This window comes from Podarcis liolepis (genome assembly GCF_965112155.1).
Source record: "Podarcis liolepis genome assembly, chromosome: 1".
Lineage (NCBI taxonomy): Eukaryota > Metazoa > Chordata > Lepidosauria > Squamata > Lacertidae > Podarcis > Podarcis liolepis.
This window is the reverse complement of record NC_139554.1, coordinates 124,716,665-124,738,130: the sequence shown is the minus strand read 5'-3', so window position 1 is coordinate 124,738,130 and position 21,466 is coordinate 124,716,665. Positions and strand designations below refer to the sequence as shown.

General features: G+C 43.7%; 1 protein-coding gene across 2 annotated transcripts in view; it reads left to right on the top strand.

Annotated features, from left to right (window-relative positions):
• Positions 1–21,466, top strand: part of LOC310689672 (aldehyde oxidase 4-like) — a 73,304-nt gene that overhangs the window by 2,234 nt on the left and 49,604 nt on the right. The window contains exons 2-13 of one of the 2 annotated variants that reach the window (XM_083467552.1): positions 4–61; positions 2,816–2,912; positions 4,602–4,710; positions 6,173–6,299; positions 6,979–7,040; positions 8,499–8,615; positions 11,315–11,395; positions 12,570–12,714; positions 14,082–14,174; positions 16,129–16,280; positions 18,650–18,743; positions 20,529–20,638. In XM_083467552.1, coding sequence (XP_083323678.1) covers positions 4–61; positions 2,816–2,912; positions 4,602–4,710; positions 6,173–6,299; positions 6,979–7,040; positions 8,499–8,615; positions 11,315–11,395; positions 12,570–12,714; positions 14,082–14,174; positions 16,129–16,280; positions 18,650–18,743; positions 20,529–20,638 — 1,245 coding nt within the window. Of the gene's footprint in view, positions 1–3; positions 62–2,815; positions 2,913–3,547; positions 3,701–4,601; positions 4,711–6,172; positions 6,300–6,978; positions 7,041–8,498; positions 8,616–11,314; positions 11,396–12,569; positions 12,715–14,081; positions 14,175–16,128; positions 16,281–18,649; positions 18,744–20,528; positions 20,639–21,466 lie in introns of those variants that run through there. The other variant, XM_083467553.1, reaches the window with a different exon arrangement.

Genomic DNA, 21,466 nt, shown 5'->3' with positions numbered 1-21,466 from the left:
CAGGTGATAGAGAAATCTGCTGATCCCGAAGAACTGCTGCTTAATTACCTGAGAAAGGGGCGTATCCTTTTAGAGCTCTTGCGTTACATAACTATTCTGTTACCGATTTGAAAAGTTTATTGAGACGTATCCTGGGGCTCCCATGTTCAATCAAGTATGAGAGGTATGCAGAACTAGGTATAGGTATAGAACTAGTACTATAAAATACTGGTTGCGTTGCCATTTTCGTTGCCAACCTTCGACTCTGCAAACTGACTTACTTAGGGACTCTTCTAAATCCACCTCTTACATAGCAAAATCAGATCTATTGGTATTGACTTGGAACCCTTGTATAATTCAAGTGAGCGATATATTTATCGCAATATTCAAACCAGATTAAGGGACATTGAAAAACAAAACATCGAGTCAGCTGTAAATATAATTTACTCCCCCAAGTTCTGTGGTTTAAATACAACAGGTAACAGGGTCACCTATATCTCAAAATTAATAATTCCAGTCCAACACAGAGCCTTTATGTTAGCCCGACTGAACATTTTCCCCTCAGCTTTTGTCAAGGGCAGATATTTAAACATCCCCAGAAATGATAGCCATTGTGGATGCTCTTTGAATATGCTGGACACTGTAGAACATATCCTTTTCTACTCTCCATTGTACAGCCAGCTATGCAAACATGTGCCAAAATTACATTTTCTGTGAAAAAATCTTATACTTTGGCAACAGGTTTCTTAAGGTGTTTTTTTACAAGTCCTAGTCTAGAAGCATCCTATTCCACAATTCAATTTTGCATGCATTGGAAAAATAAATAGATATTTTAGAACTAGAAACTTACTAAAACTTAGTGTTCCGGGGCCCGGATCTGGCCCAATCACCTTCTAAATCTGGCCCGTGGACAGTCCGGGAATCCGCGTGTTTTTACATAAGTAGAATGTGTGCTTTTATTTAAATGCATTTATTTAAATGCATCTCTGGGTTATTTGTAGGGCTTGCCTGGTGTTTTTACATGAGTAAAATCTGGGCTTTTATTTAAAATGCATCTCTGGGCTATTTGTGGGGCATAGGAATTCATTCATTCCCCCCCCCAAAAAAATATATAGTCCAGCCCCCCACAAGGTCTGAGGGACAGTGGACTGGCCCTCTGCTGAAAAAGTTTGCTGACCCTTGCTCTAGAGTCTACATAATTGAAAAGTTTGCAAATAATATTTTACCAGGACTTGGAAACACTCTGGGGCATAGGATATTGCAAAGCAAAAGTCAATTTATAAAGTGAGATTAATCTCTGCAGTCATACATTTTAATGGAGCAAGCCTGTTTTTCTTGTTAGGTTCACAGAAAATCAGCATGAAATTGAAGTAAGAATAAGCAGAAGTGTTAACACTTCCAGTAATTATCCCATGAATGGAAATAGTTCCAGACAGGAGCAGCATCCATTTGCTCCCTCTCAGGTGAAATGGGAAGCTACTGTGTAGACTCACTTACAAGGTTTGTGTGGTAGTGGTGGCTTCCAGAGAGCACTCGCAAGATTTCACAACATCTTGCAGAACTCTTGTAGAGATCTCACAAGATCTCACCGGGAGCTACAGCCGCAACCACATGACCCCAGCAGGGACAGGCAGGGCCCCTGCAGGGGTGCCAGTACATGGGATTCTGCCACCCAAAGCAGCTGCTTCAGTTTGCCTCATGGGAGGGCCGGCCCCAGTTCCAAGGGATGGGCTACTTGGGCAAAAGATCTGCAGTTTTCCTTCTGATATTGGTGCCCTGCTATGGATGCTTTCTCTAGCTAAGGTAAATTGGCATCCACAAGGAGGAGCAGCATCTCTTTGGTGCTACATTCTCTACTGCACTACTGCATTATTCCTCTTGGCTTTTCAAAAGCAAGGACTTCGGGTTTGCACATAACATTAAACCGTGGTTTATTAAACTATGGTTTGTTGTTGACTTGCAAACCTAGGTTTGTTTTGATTATGGTTTGACATTACGTGGAACAGAGCACCCTTTCTCAAACGTGATTTGTTGATTACCTCAGTCCAGCCAGTCACTAAACTACAAAGGCACATGACATGTCACATGCAACAAAACAAACCATACATAAATATGAATTTCAGTAGAAACTACAACAGAGCAATAGTTACAGCACAATTCTATGCATATATACGCCTAAGTAAGTCCCACTCTTGGGTCAGTGCATATTACTTCAGTCTTAGGCTCCATTTGCACAATACATTTGAAGTAGGATCATGCCACTTTAACCAGTCATGACTTCCCCCAAAGAATCATGGGAACTGTAGTTTAAGAGTGCTGAGACCCCTATTTCTCTTAAGAAAAACCCTACAGTTCCCAGAGGGAACCCTATTTAAGGGACCTCTATTTCCCCTCAAAAAACTACAGTTCTCTGAGAAGAGGGGTTGTTAACCCACTCTGGGAACTGTAGTTCTCTGAGGGAAATAGGAGTCTCCTAACAACTCTCAGCACCCTTAACAAACTACAGTTCCCAGGATCCTTTGGGGGAAGCCATGACAGTTTAAAGTGGTACAATACTGCTTTAAATGTATAGTGCAGATGGGGCCTTTGGCTACATAAAAAGTTAAATTTAAAATATTCATTAAAATGTAGGATTTTTTTATTTAAAAAATGTCTTCTCAAACTTAGCTACCATCTTGATAAAGTGCCTTCTCTTTGTTTATTTTCTTTCTCCTCCACCCCATAAAGGATATAAAAAGTAATGTGAAAGACATCATGCGGGGTGGGGTGGGGGGAATCCAGATATTAAACAAGGAGTCAGCACTTATTTTCCTTAACCCTCCACTGTAACTACAAGTCTGCCTCACAGGAACAAAGTATGGCTGTGGAATTGGAGGCTGCGGGGCTTGCACAGTGATGATATCAACATACAACCCAGACACTAAGAAGATACGGTATCCTTAAGGAAGGGAAAGATGCTTCATGCAGATAACTGCATCAAAATTTGATGTCATTAAAAAAAAATAAAAATCACTTGCCATATATAGCTTTCCCACAAATAATCCCAGGAAATGTTGTTTGATCTATCTGATGGCTAAGAGGAGCATCTGCCACAAAGGTGCAAAAAAGACCTGCTGAATACTTAGAGGCTGTCTGCCTCCATTTTAACTTGCTTCAGACTCCATTTTGTCTCCATTTTAACTTGCTTCAGACTTGACAGTGGTACCGACAGGGGACAGGGAAGGGAGCAGGGGGTGATGAGGGGCAAACTCTGAGGGGAAGAGGAGCATTGGCGGCTGAAATATACTCAAAGTCGAGAGTGGATTTCATGCTCTTTATTCAGCTCCTAGTGTTGAGGAGGAATGAATGTCCCCTCAAAGTATCTGCTTTATATACATTATTTACACAATGGGCTGCACGTGATTGGCCAATTCCGGAATTCTCCTGTAGGCCAATCAGGTTGTGGATTCACTTCCATCTGGAGCTGGATTGGGTGGCTCCTGCAGACCAATCATACCGCTGCATTGTTCTAGGACCAATCAGACTGCTGCATTTTGGATCCTATTCAACTCAGTACATAACAGCGGCCATGAAGGGTTAAGGGCCCTGCAGGGCGTAATTTTTCTCCTCAGAGCATCAAGGCCCTGCTCAACTAGGCTGCTGCCATGGACAGAATTTAACTTTGCTCCCCCATGCGAGTTTTTGAGGGGTGATTGCGGTCCTTCCTCAGCACTTTACCTGTGTACGTGCCATACCTTTAAAACCCATTCCAAGCACCTCGTTTCCCTCAAAGAATTCTGGGCCCTGTAGCTTGTTAAGGACGGTGGTGAATTGCAACTCTGTGAGGGCCCAGAATCCTTTGAGGGAAACAATGTGTTTTGAATACGCTTCAAAGTTAAAGGGTGTGCGTGGCTTCAGGGGTCCTCCGTTTGGGTGTTGGGCCCTCAGATGTTGTTGGACTAGAACAGGGGTCAGCAAGCTTTACCGGCCATGGGCTGGATCACTCCCACGGAGATCATCGGTGCGCCGGACTGGAGCAGCGCGATGCTGGAAATTGCATCTGCACATGTCCATGGCGCCAGAAATCGCTTCTGCGCATGCCCAGATGCTGGAAATCGCGTCTGCGCAGGATTTGCCCGCGGACTTGCTGAGCAAGCGGCTCAGTTTGCGGGCAGCTTGTGGGCCGGCAAAATGGTCTTCGTGGGCTGCATCTGGCTCCTGGGCTGTCAACATTTCCCTTTTATAAAGGGAAATTCCCTTATTCCGAATAGGATTTTTCTTTTTAAAAAAGGGAAAAGTTGACAGCTATTACATTGCTGACCCCTGGACTAGAACTTCCATCATCCATGCTGACTGAGGATGATGGAATTGTAGTCTACTAACACCCGGGGCACCCAAGGAAGGTTGAAGAAGACCAGCTCTACGTCACTGTCACACCTTTCAATTGATATACATAGGTTAATGGAGAATGCAGTTTGGGAAAGAATGGGTAGTTCTGGAGTGGGGAGCAACTATTTCGAGTTCTGGTGTCCAGTGCTGCATATTGGATTGTGCTAGCCCCGAGACCATCCGTGGCTAAAAATAGCCCTAGTGGGTTGGAAAAACGTGATTTAGTCTTCAAAATTCTCCTTTACATTTCAAAGACATTATCCAGCCAACTCGTGCCTACTTCCATTATGCCTGTTGTATGGCGCTGCAGTAACTACCGTGGAAGGAGTTGGAAGTACAAAAACCAAGCTCCATCCCATTCAGGTGAGAGTAAAATAAGAGATGTTGTCCAAGTTCACTTTGCCCGAGTTTCAAAATATGTAAAAAGCCTGGTGGCCTGTATTGCTTGCCTCTGGTCCAAGGCAAGCACTGCAGCCCCATTGTTCTTCTTGGGCCAGTTTGGGTTTGGACAATCTGGAGAAGAGCTTCTAAATAATAATAATTATTTTTTATATGACGCCCATCTGACTGGGTTTCTCCAGTCACTCTAGACGGGTTCCAACAAATTAAAGCACATCCCTTCTGTCTCATCTCTCACCCATCCTCACTTTTCCCTCTCCGCTCCTCTTATCCAGCTGTTGGCATTACAGCGTTCCTTCCCTCCCACCCTCCTTCCGTTGGCATGTGTGCCAGCGACCCTGGGGAAATTGCAGAAGAATATCTGCCACAGCAACCAAAATAGAAAATAGGAGATGGAACTTGGGAAATAGTTGGGACCCTGTTATGGTATCAATGACTTCACCAAGGGTATGGCAGGATCTGAAACAGATTGCAACCAAGCTGCTTTCTTCTTCCTAGTAGTAGTAGTAGTAACAGTAGTTGTCATGGTGTCAGTAGCAGAGCCAAATTATGAATCAAGCTTTTGAGAATAGACCACCCATTTCTAGAACTTTTTTCTTTTTCTTTTTGGCCTGTGACTGTCTGGGACTTTGCCAGCTTGGTCACTGGCTCTCCTCCAAAAATGTCGCCAGCTAGGGATGCGGGTGGCACTGTGGGTTAAACCACAGAGCCTAGGACTTGCCAATCAGAAGGTCGGCGCTTCGAATCCCTGTGACGGGGTGAGCTCCCGTTGCTTGGTCCCTGCTCCTGCCAACCCAGCAGTTCGAAAGCATGTCAAAGTGCAAGTAGATAAATAGGTACTGCTCCGGCGGGAAGGTAAACGGCGTTTCCGTGCGCTGCTCTGGTTCACCAGAAGCGGCTTAGTCATGCTGGCCACATGACCTGGAAGCTGTACGCCGGCTCCCTCGGCCAATAAAGCGAGATGAGCACGCAACCCCAGAGTCGGCCATGACTAGACCTAATGGTCAGGGGTCCCTTTACCTTTATCTTAGCTACAGGTAGCATGCATATAGAAGGATGGGGAAAGCTTTTACTTAATCCTTGTATGGCAGGCTGCTGTCAAATGGTGCCACCCCCTTTAAATGAGACTTAATGCTTCTGATTAGGCAAATTTTAATGGGGGGGGGGCAGAGTTTGTTAGCAGGAGCCAGGACAGAGTGCCCCATGTCAAAGAACAAAAGCTACAATTGACACTTCAAAACTTCTCCTGCTGCTTCTGTCCTTTGCTACAGCCATGAATTTGGGCACAGGATGCATTTTTAAGTAACTTTACTGAGTAATAGTAATAATAAGGGGGCAAAGGAGATCAGGAAAAGGTAGGATGATAGTCTAGAAGTCAACGTTTCTTTGTATGGACTATCCATTTAGATATGTATTATCATTCCAGGAAAGGCTTGCAAAGTGCCACGGCTCCCAGTGTGGCTTCTGCACTCCTGGGATGGTGATGTCTATGTATTCGCTCTTGAGAAATAACCCCGAACCTACCATGGATCAGATAACTGCATGTCTGGATGGTAGGCTAGCTTTCTCAAAATATCCCCTCCCCCCAAACTGATATGTAAAAATAGTTGTTGTTGTTTTTATTTGAATGTCTTGTAAAATTGCTTAGTTAAGAGTAGGGGTGGGGGAGAAAGTTAAATCAGTTCACATTTAAAGGAGAATTTACCTAATTCTCACTTTCTGAAACAATGTACAAACCGAAATTTCTTTTGAAATTCATGCTTCTCTGAATTTTGGAATGCAGTTCTCCAGTCAAGTGGCGTGTACAAAAACGCATGTACAGGAGTAAAGTGTGCATAGAAATGCAAATATAAGTGAAAATAACATTTAAAAATGCATTATTTTCAAGAGAATTTCTTTGCAAAAATGTATATATTTAGGAGAAATTCATGCTTAAGCACTGATGAATTTTCACGGGGACTTAACAAAATAATAATCACAAACTGATGCTTAAATGCAGAACATGGGAAAATGGGAAAATGAGAAAATGGGTGGGACTGAAATTGACAAGTTTACCCATCCCTAGTTAGTAGCAGAACACTTACCATATACTTTTGTGTTGCTCTGTTGTTTGGTGTCGTCTGGTGCCTATGTGTTCTGAAGGACCATTTCTGAAATGCACATGCATTTTGCCGATGGCTCAGTAGGTTCAGCTTTGATCTATTTATCTCTGTGTCTGATTGTTCCTTCCAGGCAATTTGTGCCGTTGCACAGGATACAGACCTATAGTTGACAGCTTCAGTGCTTTCTCTCCGGTAAGGGAAACAAATAGAAAAAACAAATAATACTGTGTTAAAATTGCTATTTGTTGGTATACACAAAGGCATGGGGCACTTTTGACCCTTCGCCAAAGTGACGTGATAGAGGGATATAAAATTTTGCTTGGTCTCAGTGGTCAGGGCTCTCTCTCTGTCTCCTAGAGTCATCCCCAAAAGCTGAATGGTGGAAGATTAAGGGAAAGTGTGTATTATTCCCTCTTCACTACCACAATATGTGGAGATGGATGCCAACTTGGATGGCCTTAAGAAGGAATTAGGTAAAGTCACAGAGGATAAGGTTACCAATAGCTGCTAGTCATGATGGCTGTCTATCACCTCCAATACCATGCCTCTGGATGGTATTTAGTGAATATCACGGGTGGTGCTGTGGTCTAAACCACAGAGCCTAGGGCTTGCTGATCAGAAGGTCAGTGGTTCAAATCCCCACAACAGGGTGAGTTTCTATTGCTTGGTTCCTGCTCCTGCCAACCTAGCAGTTCGAAAGCACGTCAAGTGCAAGTAGATAATTAGGTACCACTCCAGCGGGAAGGTAAACGGCGTTTCTGTGCATTGCCCTGGTTCGCCAGAAGCGGCATAGTCATGCTGACCCCATGACTCGGAAGCTCTCTGCGGACAAACGCTGGCTCCCTTGACCAGTAAAGCGAGATGAGAGCCGCAACCCCAGAGTCATCCGCGACTGGACTTAAGGGGCCTCTTTACCTTTACTTGTTGAGGAACATGAGTTGGAGGGTGCTTCCAGGGAGGGGTATATCTTGTAGAGCCTGTGCTCCTCACGCACACTTTTCAGAGTCTACCTAATGTCCTTGTCAGGCTCTCCTCATCTCCTCATCCCTGGTTAATCTGGATTTACCCTTTCTGGGAGAAATCTGGCAATGACCTGTTGAGGGGGTGGGCATTCTAGGATATGGTCTAAGGCAGGCATAGGCAAATTCCGGCCCTCCAGATGTTTGGGACTACAATTCCCATCATCCCGGACCACTGGTCCTGTTAACTAGGGATGATGGGAATTGTAGTCCCAAACATCTAGAGGGCTGGAGTTTGCCTATGCCTGATCTAAAGGCACATGAAGCTACCATTTTACTGTAGCTAAGCAGTTCTGAATCTGTTCAGTGCTCGGTTGAGAGACTTCTTCAGAGCCATGTGGATGCCACCCGGGTTCCCTGATGGAAGAAAGGTAGGGTATTAATGTAAGAATATAAATACAACAAACAAGTGCAAACCTATGCATGTTTTCTCAAAAGTTCTCTTAGTATTTTCTAAGCCGCTTGATAGCCTTTGGGGCTAAAGGGCTGGGTGTAAATGCCACAAATAAAAATATAAAGGATCTGGCTGTGTTCCACAGGGCTTGCTTCACCTTGCAGCCTTAAAAACCCATATGCATTGCTTGGAATGGGATAACCCTCTGTAACACTATTGAATGAATTCTTTCTTTAGGAATCCTGCCCGCTGGCAGGGAGTGGGAAATGTTGCATGGATAAAGATGGGAAAGAGAAAGAAGGTAAAGAGAAAGAAGGTAAAGAGGAACACTCGTGTTCCAGAGAAGGAAACCGGGTAAGTGACCACTTTCTAATTCCCACATTTATCACACAATGATTGAATGTGTGTAATCTTTACACAAGTGCCAGTGAGTTTATCTTGGTGTTTAAAACTTCCACTTGAAGAAAGCCTTCACACCCTAGTGGAACAGCCTTCCCTGACTTCAAACGGGGAATAGGAGAAACGAAGAATGGAAACAACACAACACAACAAACTAAAATGCTATAATTCAACAATGACAATTCATTGTTTGCAGTTACGTTTCAAAGGTATTCACTCAGTTAAGAATGGATACCAATTATGGGGGGTAGGCTAAGCTGCAGGGGGCCCCAACCATGTGTAAACTACGCTTATCTATAAATCTTCCATTACAGTTCCCCAGCCCTGCTTTACAGAGTCACATGAAGTCCGAGGAACTAGCAACAATAGAGAGAGATTTTACAAATATCCCAGAATGTGACTGAGCTCAGAAATACGTAGATGCCGATCCATCCTTCAAAGCACCATCTTGCCAGATGGGAGCAAGCTTCGGAGCGATCCCAGCCCTACTCTGAAAGGGAACATAGTTTCCCAGAAAAATAGCAGTGTTTTGACAGAAAGTTGGCACCTGTCTGTCTCGAGCGACAATGGAGTGAGCCTCCGGGGGTGAAGTTAGTGGCACTGAAGTGATCTCCCCGGGGCGCAAGCCTGAGCAGGGAGAATGCCGTGAAGTAATTAGTAGTAAATCTTTCTCCAACCCAGGAGTTTATTCAGGTCAACGCAGGATCACAGAGTTTCTACCCAGAGGAGAAACTGTAGTTCCACATTAAACAGTACAAAATACCAGTTCACTGGAACTCTGATGTTTAGTGAGAACTGGATCCATCTTTCAGAAGCAGTGCAAGCTTAATGCGATTTTGCAAAGTTGTGGCAGGGGGCGTTGATATTGTGCTCAAATGTTCCACGGCTGTGGGGCACCACACAACCTCCCCTCCTCTGCCTACCTTTCCAGGTGACAATTAGGTTTGAAAAAAGGCCCGCAGTGGCGCCTTCCAACGGTTTCTAAGCTTAATTGTCACACAGGGGAGTACTAGGGGTTGGAGTCACAGTATGGGAGAGGAGGGTTAACGCTCCCTGTCTGCACTGATCGATACACCCCAAAGTCCTACACACACAGGGAGTGCAATTTTGCTTGCTAAATCATGCTTCAGAGGTCTAATGAGAGTCTCTGGAGCATTTGGTAATCCTAGAAGGGAGAAGCCAGATCTGTAAAACTTGGAGTGTAAAAACATCACTTTCAGAGGGTGAGGTGGCTTAGCTACCTTCTCATTCACCCAAGTTAAATCTTATTAGACTAGCTCTGACCTGCAGTGGGTATGTACACAGGACGTGTAACGTGATAGGTGAGTGGAAACATTTTCGGTTGTCAGCGTTTCCCTCTACTCTTCTAATACTGTTTTGCAATAAGGCAAGTTTTGGCAAAGAGGATTTATGCCATCTTCATAATCCTTTCATCAGCTTTGTGATGAGTGTGAAGGTCAAGAATGGTTTAAATGGAGCTTGTATTTCTTACACAACAGTGAAATATAATCACCACACCCTTGTGCAACATTGCAGAGGAAGTTCTAAACGTGCTTAACTATCTGGTTGTTTGCTAAGCAAAATCTTCAGTTGGCAGTGGACTACTCTGTAAAGAGCTTTGGTTATTTGTGTTTTAAAATAGGGATTAATGCGATTTGAGGAGAAATGCTTTTCTAATGCGTTTACAAAAAAGAAGAAGAAGAGTAGAGCATGTTATGTTCCAAATAATTAAATGATGGTGACATTGTCCAAACAAAGGTCATCCACAATGTGATTTTATATCCTATCAATCCCAATTTGAGGCCCGCTGAACATATGCCTTGTTAAGTTGTGGGCGAACATATCAGACGACACAGCGATTCTTCAAACAGCTCTTGTTTATTCAGAGGCCAGAACAGAACAGAACTGAAGAGCTCAGTCAGCCTGCTTATATAGAGCTCCAGAACATCGTAACTGTAGCAACTTTTTAAAACTATCCAATCACTGAATGTCACTTTCGATCCTTCATTTGCATAACTATCTACAGTATCCCCCCTGTTGGCCCAGGGTGAGAACTTCAGTACATAACATGCCTGATCTGCATTGTCTATGGAGGTCTGCTTCACAAATGCAGAACAACCAAACTGCTCACTTTTCTGAATCATGCAAATCCTTGTAACGTTTACAAAGCATCCCCTCAAAACCATCACCGAAGCACAGATCACCTGTTATGGCCACAGATGTGTTTGGTGATTTGTTGGTGCTTTTGTTGTTCATGAGGATCTGTGCCTTGGATCAATGGTTTTGACTTGCTCGTAAGCACAAGATCTCTGTTGTTGTTTTTTACTATGCTGCCTACCATTGTAAGCTTTAATTTGATGTTGCAAATTCAGGAAGATCCATTTTAATTCTCCTGGGCCTGACTTTTGCCAATTCTATTTTGAACAGCAAATATGTGTGTGACTGAGTTTTGTCTCCTTATGTCTGTATTTGGGTCCAAGGGGAGTGGGGAGAGAAGTAACCAGATGGGGGTGTCGCCTACAGCACTCCCTTTAAAAAACTTTAAATATGGGCTCATGGGCCCCACATTTTTGGCCACTGCTAGTGGTATATTATACCCTTCTTTTCCATTTCCCGTGCATGCTAATATTAAGCCTTCTTTTCTTTTCCTATAGATGTGCTCAGGTCTATGCAAGCCTGAAAGATTTCATCCCATTGACCCAACCCAGGATTATATATTTCCTCCTGAACTAATGGTAGGAGAAATTTGTTCGTGCCTGTTGTGAAGGAGTCTACAATAGACTGTATAAGTGTGTGTGTGTCTGTTTGCATATTGTTACAAAGTTTGCATGCCACCCCTAATATTTGCTGAGTGGTAGCAAGATTCCAAGATTCTAAGCACTCACTCGGGGTTATGTTTCCCCATACAACCCTAACACACTTACCCGACCCTCACCTGCTTACCAGATCTCCCCTGAAAATGCATCCCTCCTTCACTGGGGTTGCCAGAAGGATGAATGGGTTATTTTCCCCAATTGCCTGCTCATCATGGACTTCAGTCCTCTTTGTTGTTGTTGTTTAGTCGTTTAGTTGTGTCCGACTCTTCATGACCCCATGGACCAGAGCACGCCAGGCACTCCTGTCGTCCACTGCCTCCCACAGTTTGGTCAGACTCATGTTGGTAGCTTTGAGAACACTGTCCAACCATCTCGTCCTCTGTCGTCCCCTTCTCCTTGTGCCCTCCATCTTTCCCAACATCAGGGGCTTTTCCAGGGAGTTTTCTCTTCTCATGAGGTGGCCAAAGTACTGGAGTCTCGGCTTCATGATCTGTCCTTCCAGTGAGCACTCAGGGCTGATTTCCCTAAGAATGGATAGGTTTGATCTTCTTGCAGTCCATGGGACTCTCAAGAGTCTCCTCCAGCACCAGAATTCAAAAGCATCAATTCTTTGGTGATCAGCCTTCTTTATGGTCCAGCTTTCACTTCCATACTGGGAAAACCATAGCTTTAACTATACGGACCTTTGTTGGCAAGGTGATGTCTCTACTCTAGTCCTCTTTACTAGAGTATAAAAAGACAGCAACTTCACATCTCTGTGAAGTTTTTCTATCGCTGCCACTTCGTCCCCCTTATCAACACTGTTGAAAACTCTCTGAAAATATTTTCTGTTTCTTTCTTACACACTTCTTTTTAAAGCCAGAAATTCTTGTAATTTTTAACTTACCGTAAATTTAATCTCCTCTATGTTGTGGATGCACAAAACAACACCAGCACCATAGTTTCCTACAAAGCTATCCTGGGAAGAATGCTTAACACTTAACTGTAAGGTGTGGTTCAGGATTAAAGAGGGCTTGGTTCTCCCAGAAACAGCTATGTTTGCATTTTGTTCATCATTGTGCAATACTCTATCCATGTTGCTTTTCCTCACCAGAGGTTGGCCGAAGAGAGCAAAGGAAAAACTCTGGTTTTCAATGGAGAGAGAACCACCTGGATTTCTCCCGTGTCTCTGCAAGAGCTTGTCAACCTGAAAGCCAACTACCCAGATGCACCTCTTGTTGTAGGAAATACAAGTGTAGGTATGTAAATGCAGCCCTGCTAATCACCCAATCAGCCCAGAGGTCACACAAATCATACAATTGTGAATGGCTGTGGGTTAAACCACAGAGCCTAGGACTTGCCAATCAGAAGTTCGGCATTTCGAATCCCCGCGACAGGGTGAGCTCCTATTGCTCAGTCCCCGCTCCTGCCAACCTAGCAGTTCGAAAGCACGTCAAAGTGCAAGTAGATAAATAGGTACCGCTCTGGCAGGAAGATAAACGGCGTTTCTGTCCACTGCTCTGGTTCGCCAGAAGTGGCTTAGTCATGCTGGCCACATGACCCGGAAGCTGTACGCTGGCTCCCTTGGCCAATAAAGCGAGATGAGCGCCGCAACCCCAGAGTTGGTCACGACTGGAACTAATGGTCAGCGGTCCCTTTACCTTTACCTTTATGCCACTTTACCAGTCATGGTTTCCTCCAAATATTCTTTGGAACTGTAGAGCTGCAATTACCAGAACCATTAACAAACTACAGTCCCCAGCAATCTTTGGGAGAAGACATGTGCCTTGAAAATATAGTGCGGACGTGATCAAAGTGTGCATAGCATGAGGCAACATCTGCAAGGAAAGCTACTGAAAGTTTAAAATAAAATGAAGCTGCCAGCTTGACACCAAAACTTGACATACATCTATATACATGCATATGACTATATCTAGAGCAGGGGTCACCAACATGGTGCCCCCAGATGTATCATATGACCAATGACCAGGGATAATGGGAGCTGTATGCCAGCAAGCATCTGGAGGGTAATACATTGGCTATTCCTGGTCTAGGCAATTGACTGTATTAGTAATATCACTGGAAATAGAAGCCTGATGTAGTGGTTGTCAATGCATTGAGTTGTTCACGGATCATGCAGAACACTTCAGGCTAAATTTGGTGATATGAGGTGACTCTAATAGTGAGGAGACTGCTGTTTGCAGCAGAATGATGTTGCAGAATTCAGAACTGGTAGAATGGACTGTAATACTGTAGACGGCAGGCATGGAATCTGATTTTTGAATGCTTGCTGTGTAAAAAACAAAATCTCCCTGTACATACAAAATTAGCTCATTGGGGAGAAACATACAAGCTGATGTGCTAGGTTTAAACTTGCAAGGGGGGGAGTTGTTGTTTTTAATGCATGAGGCTGTTAAAAAAGTGATTCTAACCTAGTTTGAGGGACTAGATGTGACAGATATAGAGTGTGCATTGATTGGAGCCAACACCTAGAGGCTGAGGTCCCTTTGCCCTCCCCCAATAAAATAGTTGAGGGGGCTGATGCCCCCAAAAGTTGTTTCTGCCACCTTTCTTGTAGTCCTGCTTTATCTTTCTGATATCTCACTGTGATTTTTGTCCCTTTTAGGACTTGATATGAAACTTCTTTCTGTCTATCATCCCGTTCTCCTTCATCCTACTAGGATCCCAGATCTGCATGTTACTGAAGTTGGAGACAACGGTACGTCTCTAAGCAGTCACTGGGGCCACCATTGGGGATTAGTGTTTTAGCTCTTTGGTTGGCAATAAACTGTACTGAAGACAGAGAGCCAGTGTGGTGTAGTGGTTAAGAGCGGTAGTCTCGTAATCTGGGGAACCGGGTTCGCGTCTCCGCTCCTCCACATGCAGCTGCTGGGTGACCTTGGGCCAGTCACACTTCTCTGAAGTCTCTCAGCCCCACTCACCTCACAGAGTGTTTGTTGTGGGGGAGGAAGGGAAAGGAGAATGTTAGCCGCTTTGAGACTCCTTCGGGTAGTGATAAAGCAGGATATCAAATCCAAACTCTTCTTCTTCTTCTGAATGTACTGTACTACAATGATAAACAGTGTATGCATTGCCAATGTGAATATAGGCAAGCGATAATTCTTAACTGGTGGGCTTCACTGAATAAGGTATTGCCTTCATACATTGAAGGATAGACCTATTGTCCCATAGCAATCATAGAACTAGTTGTGGCTAGCTTTAAAACAATATGGATTTCAATAGGACTCTGCCCTTATTGACTTTGGCTAGACTGGGGCCATTGTGTCTGGATGGATGGATGCACACATCTTAGAGATACCATTATTTGCATACATATTTAGCAGGCAATGTTTCTCCTGTTATTTTGACGTTATCTACATGGTTTATAAGGCAGGAGATAATACAAACCCAAGATTCACTAGGCTGAGGGAGTTAGGATCCTGTTTAGTCAGCTGGTTCCTAGTGCAACCAGGCTATGCTGGTGTGAGCCCCAGATCCTGGATCAGCTGGAGATCCCCTGGCATAAATCTCTCACCATGGATCAGCTAGCTCAGGTGAGACTGGTAGATCCTACTCTGGCAGAAACTATAAAAAATAGGTGTTATTGGGTAGTTGTGGGAGGATTAATGGTGGATCCTAACTCCACTGAGTTCTGTCACATGACCTGGCAATCCAGCAAAATCTATGCCAGCAAAAAGGGTGTTGCAAACAAAACTTTATTTTAAAGGCTTGTTTCCACTCTGCCCGGCTTAGGCTAGCTCAGCCAGCAGTAGAGCTGCTCCTGAACAGAGTTTGAAATAGGGGTAATTTACACTTGCCTAGCTTTAGCTGATGTACATTCCACTGGCTTAGTAAATTCCTCCAAGTCTGTCTGGCTTCAACCCTATGCATGCTCGCCTGGGGGCAAGCCCCACTTAACCCATTTGGATTTACTACTCAGTAGACACGTGGGTGGCGCTGTGGGTTAAACCACAGAGCCTAGGACTTGCCGATCAGAAGGTCAGCGGTTCGAATCCCCACGACGGGGTCAGCTCCCGTTGTTTGGTCCCTGCTCCTGCCAACCTAGCAGTTCGAAAGCACGTCAAAGTGCAAGTAGATAAATAGGTACTGCTCTGGCAGGAAGGTAAACGGCGTTTCCGTGCGCTGCTCTGGTTCACCAGAAGCGTCTTAGTCATGCTGGCCACATGACCCGGAAGCTGTACGCCGGCTCCCTCGGCCAATAAAGCGAGATGAGCGCCGCAACCCCAGAGTCAGTCATGACTGGACCTGATGGTCAGGGGTCCCTTTACCTTTACCTTTAGACATGCACTGGATTGCATATACAGTGGTACCTTGGGTTACAGACGCTTCAGGTTACAGATGCTTCAGGTTACAGACTCCGCTAACCCAGAAATAGTACCTCGGGTTAAGAACTTTGCTTCAGGATGAGAACAGAAATCATGCTCCGGCGGCGCAGTGGCAGCATTAGCTAAAGTGGTGCTTCAGGTTAAGAACAGTTTCAGGTTAAGAATGGACCTCCAGAACAAATTAAGTTCTTAACCTGAGGTACCATTGTATCAGTTATTTGCTGCCCCTTATAATGACAAACACCAACTCTGCCTGTGGACTGTGTGGCTGTTTAAAAATGCCCATTTGTGCTCCCCATCCCCCTTGTGAAAATTGCTTGGTTCCAGGGATCTTGATCGGTGCAGCAGTCCATCTTGCCCAGCTGAGGGACTTCCTATTAACCATCACCCCAGAACTCCCAATGGAAAAGTCAAAGATTTATGGTGTGCTGCTGAAGCAACTGAGGACCCTTGCTGGAGAACAAATTAGGAATTTGGCGGTAGGTTTCCCACCTTGCTTCCTTTGACCAGGTACAAATAATAATAATAATAATAATAATAATAATAATAATAATAATAATATATATTTTTATACCCCACCCATCTGGCTGGGTCCCCCCAGCCACTCTGGGCAGCTTCCAACAAAACACTAAAATACAATAACCTATTAAACATTAAAAGCTTCCCTAAACAGGGCTGCCTTTAAATGTCTTCTAAAAGTTTGGTAATTATTTTTCTCTTTGACATCTGGTGGGAGGGCGTTCCACCGGGCAGGTGCCACTACTGAGAAGGCCCTCTGCCTGGTTCCCTGTAAGGTTCCCTGTAAGATGACTTCCAGCCATGGCTTCACAGTTCTGCCCTCCATTCTCTCATAAATATTTGCACCCTATCCAATGCTCTGTCTGTACTGCTAAGCCATGGGCTTCCTTCCCCGTTGCTCCAGAACTATCAGGTGGATCACTAAGGGTGAACATTTGGCAATAAAGGAACAGTTATGGGGTGGCGAAGGATGGATACACTTGTCTGTGTGAAGGACCCCACTCTGTCCCTACCATTGCCTGGGTCATTTTTGCTTTTACTCATCTTTCCCAGCCTTTGGAGGATAGACAACTGGCTGTGTGGTGCCCACTTCTAAACACACAAGATGTTGTCTTAGTGATTCACAAACCCACTAGCCAGTCCAAATCAAAAAGTCCCAACATTAAGGAAATCCAAAGGGAAAATATGAAGAACAGAGGTTCTGATGAACGGATTATTAAAAACGCGTGAGGCAAACAGTGGAAGTCTTTTTTTAAAAAAAACACTTTATTTAAGGTAGATAAGGACAAGAGGAAATTACACAGTTGAATATAAATATAGATGGGAAATGGCTATGTATAGTGAATACTTATCTACTTTTAAAAATTTTCACCTATGATTTTTTTCTTTTACTTCTTTATTTTTTCTTTGTTCTTTTTTCCTTTTTTCTGATATCTTATCTTTCATTTCACTCCTTTATTGTGAATAGCATTTTATAGAGGTATAAATAACTGTAAATATGAAAAGAGACAAAGTATTCTCTAATTTTTTTCCTTGGTTATATGTGTTTTCCTTTTCTTTTGCATTTTCTTTTGTTGTAAATATGTATGTTTTCTAATTTGTACTTAATAAAATTTAAAAAATTTAAAAAACAAAAAAAGTCCCAACTCTCTTACTGACAAGTCAGTGGAAAGATTTGCAAGTCTCTTTTTTTTTAGGGACAAAGGGAAGCACTCAAGTGCCTCATTAATACCAAGGCACACAGAGCAGTCAACTCCCATAGGAGTTATATATCCCATTGATGTTGTCTCTATATCATTTTCCTCTGTTGTTAATCTCAGTTTTCCAAAGCCGGTTTTCATTTTAAAAAGTAAGGAAAACTAGACATGCATAGTTTGTCCCCCCCACTCTCCTGTTTAAATAAATAATGATTTTTAAAACTTTGCTGGCTTAAGATCCAGGGCTTGAATCCAGCTGAGGCTGCATACACAATATACCGTATTTTTCGCTCTATAGGACGTACCAGACCATAGGAGGGGGAGAACAGGGGAAAAAAATCTCCCCCTCTCTGCTCAGCGCCCCTTCAGCGAAGCGGCAGGAGAAACGGAGCCCCTTCCATTTCTCCTCCCTCTTAGCTGGAGGGGCGCTGCGCAGAGAGGGGAAACTGTGCAGCACCTCTTCAGCGAAGCGAAGCCTGGAGAGCAAGAGGGATCGGTGTGCACCGACCCTCTCGCTCTCCAGGCTTCAGGCAGTTATCCGCAAGCCTTCGGAGCGCAGCAGGAAATCCTGCTGCGCTCCGAAGGCTTGCGGATAGCTGCCTGAAGCCCTCGGAGCGCAGCCTTTGAAGCCTCCACAGAGCAGCGGGGTGAAGACACCCCACTGCCTTGCGGAGGCTTTGTGCAGCCATCCCCAAGCTAGAACAGCGAGACAGAGCGGTGCGCAGCGCTCCGTCTCCCTGTTCTGTCTTTGGGCTTAGCTGTGCAGCCTGCATTCACTCTATAGGACGCACACACATTTCCCCTTAATTTTTGGAGGGGAAAAAGTGCGTCCTATAGAGCGAAAAATACGATACCTCTAAAACACATGCTAAGCATATTTCCCTCTTCAAAGAATTCTGGGCACTGTAGTTTGTTAAGGGACACTGGGAATTGCAACTCTGTGACCAGCAAACTACAGCGCGCAGAATCCTTTGAGAGGGGAAATTGGGTTGTTGTTTTTTAACCATTTGAGGGTGTGTGTGTTTTTACAGTCAAGCAGTGTATAAATTTTAAGAAATAATAAATAAAGGATATAATGATAATATAGGTATACCCAATTTAGCAGTAGTAACAGTGATATCATTGTCCATTAGTCTTTAGGAGGACATATTGTGAGCAGAGGATCGACCTGGGATCTGAACCCCGTCCTGGCTGCTGGGAATGCGCTTCTCAATCTGGTATCAATAGGTAAAAGGCAATGTCTCCCGTTGCATACATTTCTGCACTGGGTGTTGTTGTTTAGTTGTTTAGTCGTGTCCGACTCTTCGTGACCCCATGGACCAGAGCACGCCAGGCCCTCCTGTCTTCCACTGCCTCCCGCAGTTTGGTCAAACTCATGCTGGTAGCTTCGAGAACACTGTCCAACCATCTCGTCCTCTGTCGTTCCCTTCTCCTTGTGCCCTCCATCTTTCCCAACATCAGGGTCTTTTCCAGGGAGTTTTCTCTTCTCATGAGGTGGCCAAAGTATTGGAGCCTCAGCTTCAGGATCTGTCCTTCCAGTGAGCACTCAGGGCTGATTTCCTTAAGAATGGATGCATTTGATCTTCTTGCAGTCCATGGGACTCTCAAGAGTCTCCTCCAGCACCAGAATTCAAAAGCATCCATTCTTCGGTGATCAGCCTTCTTTATGGTCCAGCTCTCACTTCCATACATCACTACTGGGAAAACCATGGCTTTAACTACACGGACGTTCCTAGTCAGTTGATTCGCTCACCATTTGTATTTGTAACTGTTATTTCATTGTGTACATTTTGATCAAACTATCTGCACTTCTGCTCTTATAAACTGTTAATAAGAAAGCTTTAGACACTTTGATCAACAGTAACATAGCATCTAGTACAGTAAGATTTTTCCAATGATTTATTGGTAAACATAGATCCTATATTCTTTAAGCAGGGGGCCGGTCCACTGTCTCTCAGAACTTGTGGGGGGCCAGACTATATTTTTTTGGGGGGGGAGGAAATGAACAAATTCCTATGCCCCACAAATAACCCAGAGATGCATTTTAAATAAAAGGACACATTCTAGTCATGTAAAAACACGCTGATTCCTGGACCATCCATGGGCTGGATTTAGAAGGCGATTGGGCCGGATCCGGCCCCCGGGCCTTAGTTTACCTACCCATGTTCTAAGGGCTGTGAACTATCTGTTTCTTGATTGAACTGAGAATTATTAGGAGACCCCTACCAGAGCTATAATAATAATAATATAATAATAATTTATTATTTGTACCCCGCCCATCTGGCTGGGTTTCCCCAGCCACTCTGGGTGGCTTCTACAGAAACCAAAAATACAGTAAAATCACACATTAAAAACTTCCCTGAACAGCTAGCACCTTTAACAAACTACAGCTCCCAGGATACTTTAGGGAAGCCGTGGCTGTAAAAGCGGTACAAGAATGCTTTAAACGGATGATGTGGATGTGATTCAATTTCATAATAGTGGGGAGGGGGCAGGAATAAAATAATATCCTAATAGCAGAAGTCATTTGGAGACTGAAGAATCCTTACTTTCCTTCCCGCTGTTTTGCTCTTACGACTATGATGAGAGAGAGAGGAAACTGACTAACTGATGTTCTGTTACAATGGCAAAATGCAGGGTGGTGTATTATTACATGAAGTCTATGATATATATCATATTGCCCAAGAAGACAATATATAATAATAAACAAGTGGAAGTCCATTGTATTTATCAACGACAAATGCCAACTGACAAGTGTGCAGGTTTGATCTTGCAAAGGTCTGAGCAATACTACCTTGGCTACAAATTGGGAGCATCTGAAATGGCTAGAATTATTTGTAGCTGTCAGCACCCTTCATACAAATGTTTCTGTTGGGTAAATCAGCCGTTGAAGAGGGCCAGTTCTGCCTCAGAGCTTGAATAGATGCAGGGGTAATTTTCTCTTGCATGGGACAGATAAAATCAGTATCTGTTAAGAGCTCATTCTCTAAAGACTATTATTTCCTCTATCAGATGGATCACGACAGATTCCCTTGAATGATGAATTCCTTGCGGGCTTACCACAGGCAGACCTTTCACCAAGAGAGGTCATAGTCTCTGTTTTTATCCCTTTCTCCAAGGAAGTAAGTTGTGTGTTTGTTTGTTTGTTTGTTTGTTTGTTTGTTTGTTTGTTTATGTTTTCCTCCCCACCCCTCCCAACACAAGATGCTTTCTGCACCGTGGAACACTTACGTTGGGCAAGACAATATTTGTATCAAAATCTCAACTTAAATTAGTCCATGCAGGTCCATAAATGACAGGTCAACACATTGCTGGAGAGAGAGGCAACATATTTCCAAATATTCATCTACCAGTAAAAAATCACATGTAAATTACCTAGGGATCGGTGAAAGACACATTGCTCCCTGTTGCTCATTTATTTGTTTATTATATTTATCATCTGGTTTTCAGTTAGAAAATTGACACCTCAAATAGCCTACACCCTATAACAATTAAAATCCTACGCAAATTTCGCAGACAGGACAAAATAGTCAGACTTCACTAAATCAATATGCCAATACATAAAAAGCATGCATTGAAAACAGTCAATAAAGCTGCATTTAATAAAATGGGTGGTCTTCTCCAAATATATCCAGGGGTTTGGGGACAGAGAGACCAACATTTTTTTAAAAATTTTTTTTAAAAAAAAAAAAAATTTTGAAAAAATTTTTTTTTTAAAAAAATGTAACTCTTGAGTCCCTTTCGCTCTCACTTGGATTCAACCTTCCGACTCTACAATTCTATGATTCTGTGATTCTATAGTAGCTCTGGAAAGTTCAGATCAGTTTATTTCTTATTTGCATATAACAAATTCCTCTAGCATGTCTCGATGTGCACACTCATTAACTTTTGTCCCACTGGGCACATAGGTATTGCAGGTTTCTGAAGAACTACAAAAATATGCTAAACCT